Source organism: Myotis brandtii, unplaced genomic scaffold, assembly GCF_000412655.1.
Source record: "Myotis brandtii unplaced genomic scaffold, ASM41265v1 scaffold1612, whole genome shotgun sequence".
Classification (NCBI taxonomy): domain Eukaryota; kingdom Metazoa; phylum Chordata; class Mammalia; order Chiroptera; family Vespertilionidae; genus Myotis; species Myotis brandtii.
This window is the reverse complement of record NW_005355890.1, coordinates 439,611-442,788: the sequence shown is the minus strand read 5'-3', so window position 1 is coordinate 442,788 and position 3,178 is coordinate 439,611. Positions and strand designations below refer to the sequence as shown.

At 46.3% G+C, this 3,178-nt stretch overlaps 1 protein-coding gene across 1 annotated transcript in view; it reads right to left on the bottom strand.

Moving 5' to 3' along the window:
- Positions 1-973: 973 nt before the first annotated feature.
- Positions 974-3,178, bottom strand: part of KIAA1211L (KIAA1211-like ortholog) — a 58,528-nt gene continuing 56,323 nt past the window's right edge. Inside the window, exons 11-12 of the mRNA XM_014536435.1 lie at positions 2,575-2,719; positions 974-1,767 (exon numbers count right to left, since the gene is read on the bottom strand). Of these exons, the coding sequence (XP_014391921.1) occupies positions 1,625-1,767; positions 2,575-2,719 (288 nt within the window). The 3' untranslated portion in view covers positions 974-1,624. The remainder of the gene's footprint in view (positions 1,768-2,574; positions 2,720-3,178) is intronic.

The window sequence follows — 3,178 nt, the reverse complement described above, 5'->3', positions numbered from 1 at the left end:
GTTCTTCTTCAGAGCATTCACCCTGCCATTCCGTACTGATGCTGAGACAGTGGAATTAATACATCAACGTGGTTGGGAAAAAAAACTATCCCAGGACATTCACAAGGAAGGCGGACTGATTCAATTGTGTAGTTGCAACAGCTAGAAAAACAATTATTCATAAAGAAAAAAAATGCAGTAAAAGTATCAAAACTTAGCGTATGAGGTCTTACTAATTCTGATGGCTGAATGTTCACAGCTATATACTTATTCCCATGGAGATTAGCTTGTTCAAAAGAACAAACTGGAAATGTTTTTTAAAAATAGAGGTATTATGTAACTGAGACATGAATCTGAGATTCCCAAAATATATGCTCTTTCTCTGTTGGCTTCTCCACATTCTGTATTCATGAACCATCCTGGCTAATAATTGAAAACCTAGTCTTTAACAGAAATATGCAAGTTAGATTAATTTGATGACAAAGAATTGTAACATTTTGGGAAATTTCATAGTTTTATATGTTGTACCAAATAGATGAGAAGAAGAAAAAAAACCTATATGAACTTCTGGTTTCCAAAATGAACACCAGCCCTAACCGGTTTGGCTCAGAGGATAGAGCATCGGCCTGCGGACTCAAGGGTCCCGGGTTTGATTCCGGTCAAGGGCATGTGCCTTGGTTGCGGGCACATCCCCAGTGGGGAGTGTGCAGGAGGCAGCTGATCGATGTTTCTCTCCCATTGATGTTTCTAACTCTCTATCCCTCTCCCTTCCTTTCTGTAAAAAATCAATAAAATATATTTTAAAAAAGGGGAATTAACAAAATAAACACCAAAATTTTATTGGGAGAAAAAGTCTAAGGAAAACCCAAACTCCAAAATCCACCCAATAGAGATTTTAAGTGAGACGTCTATTAAATGAACCACTATACTTTGCATTTAACTCAGGGCTGGAGGACGTTCTCTAAATGTGAGTAGAAATACCATCCGACAGAAGCGTGTTTGAACCCTTTTATTGAACAGGCAATGCGTTGTGCAACGGTTAAGGACACAGATGCCTCATGGAAAAATTTAAAAATTGTTGCTGGAAACGGTCTATGAGCTGATGCGCCTGCTGTGTGCTTCCCGCCCCTTCACAGAGGGACTGTGCTCAGGAACACCGGCTGCTCTATCGCTGCTCTTGGAAGCGGCATCCTTACGTCCATAAATATCATGCCCCATCGGGAAGGAGAGGAGAAGACAGGATCCGCAGGCAAGACCCCGGCCACAGACACAAGCCGATCTCAGTTGGGGGCACAGACACACGTTCTCCAGGTCCCAGTTTTGCATCCGCGTTTCATTGCCTTTTTCTTCCGTGTCAGAGCTCCTTTGATCAAGGGATTTCTGAAAGACTGGCATTCAGGCCTCTGGGCACCGGGCCTTGTTCCCTGAACACCTTTTCAATGGTCTTCTTGTTTTCGGGCCCTGCTGGCCAGGCCTGTGGCTGTGTGTCTGTCCTTGTTTGGCTGGCTCGTTCCTCCCCAAGCCCGCCCTCCCATAACCGGATGATAAAAATCACTCTTACGTTTCAGTGTCTTTGCCTTTAGTGGCCGTTTTTCACTAAGGGACCCGTCAAGGTGGTGGACACTTTTTGTCACACGCTGTCAACCTATTTTATAATTTGGGGCATGTCACTCCAAGCTTGAGACTTCTTTCTGGCGAGTTCCATCCAGGACGGCTGCTCCGCACTGGCGTAGCTGGCTCTCTTCAGCTGGTGCAGGTCTCTCTCCGCCATCGCTGCAGACTGAGCTGCTGGGATGAAGACAACACAAACACACACACACTAGCAACGCGTTTCAATTTTCACTCAAGCCTCTGCATTTCTTTAAAATACGCATTGAGGTCTTAACTGTGGTCTCAAACATGAAATCCTTAATGCGCGAAAAGGTGAAGAAGGTTTAGGCCCAGAATAACATCTGTGCCAAAAGGACTGACAGGAGGCTCCCATGCAGTGAGGAGAGAGAAACTTCTAGAATAAAACTGCAGCCTGGGGGACTGGGTGTACAAGTGTGAATACTCTTAACACAACTGAACTGCACACTTAAAAATGGTTAAGGTGGTAAGTTTTGTTATGTGTATTTTACATAATTGAAAAGAAATTTAAAAGGTACTGATACGTGGAATGTCAGAGATGAATGTTCCGTGAAAGAAGCCAGACACCAAAGAACACGTATCTTATGATTCCAGGGATGAGAAGTGTCTAAGAAAGGTCAGTATGCAGAGACTGAAAGTGGATTCGTGGTTGCCTGGAGTGGGGCGGGGAGTGGTGAGTGCCTGTAAATGGGCACAAAGTTGCTTTTTAGGGTGAGGTTCTAAAATTGGATGGTGCTGGTTGGACAACTCAGTAAATATATACTCACTGTCAATTAGTACTCACTGAATTGCACACTTAAAACAGGTGAGTTTTATGGCACTATCTCAATAAAAGCTATTTTAACAAATCAATGTGTCAAATAATTCAGAAAAACAAAACAAACAAACACACCAAAAAACAAAACCCGTGGGACCCACCCCAGAAGCGTATGTCAGAGTGTTTGGGACCGTTTGCAGGTTTCATACCCAAGTTCTGATGGGACAAGGAGATCCCTCTCTGCAGCCCCTCCTGGAGGCAGAGCTCGGCCCCCTGCCTTCGGTCCACGGAGGGCTTCGCCGGGGTGATCAGGAAAGACTTGCTGCGGACGAAGTCGGCTTGCCTCATGGGCTCCTGTGAGGACGCAAGAAAGACACACTCTGTCTGTCACCTGAGGCTCCGATGGGTCTGAGCAGAACCCCAGGCACGAGCCCCGAGGTCTGTCAACAGGAAGTGTGCGGCTGGCGCTGTCTTGGGCTCTGCTTTGTGCACTCATGGGCGCCAGTCTTCAGAACCAGGAGCTCGGACGCTCCTGGGCACACACAGGCATCCTGGGTTCTGCCCTGTCCCCACCCCTGGCCTCAGCCCCCGATACTGGACGGCAGGGATCCCATCAGAAAGTCTAAATGAATGGTGTTTGAAAGTAGTTTTGAGGTTTTTATGACACTTGGTCTGCTCACTGATGCCCCAAACCAGATCGCTGGTTAGTATTTGTTTATAAATGCTGTCTGCACGCAGGGTTTCAGGCACGGGGATGATTGAGATCTGGGTTAAGATGAAGGGGAGCAGGTCCTGCTGCCGGCTCTGCCTCCT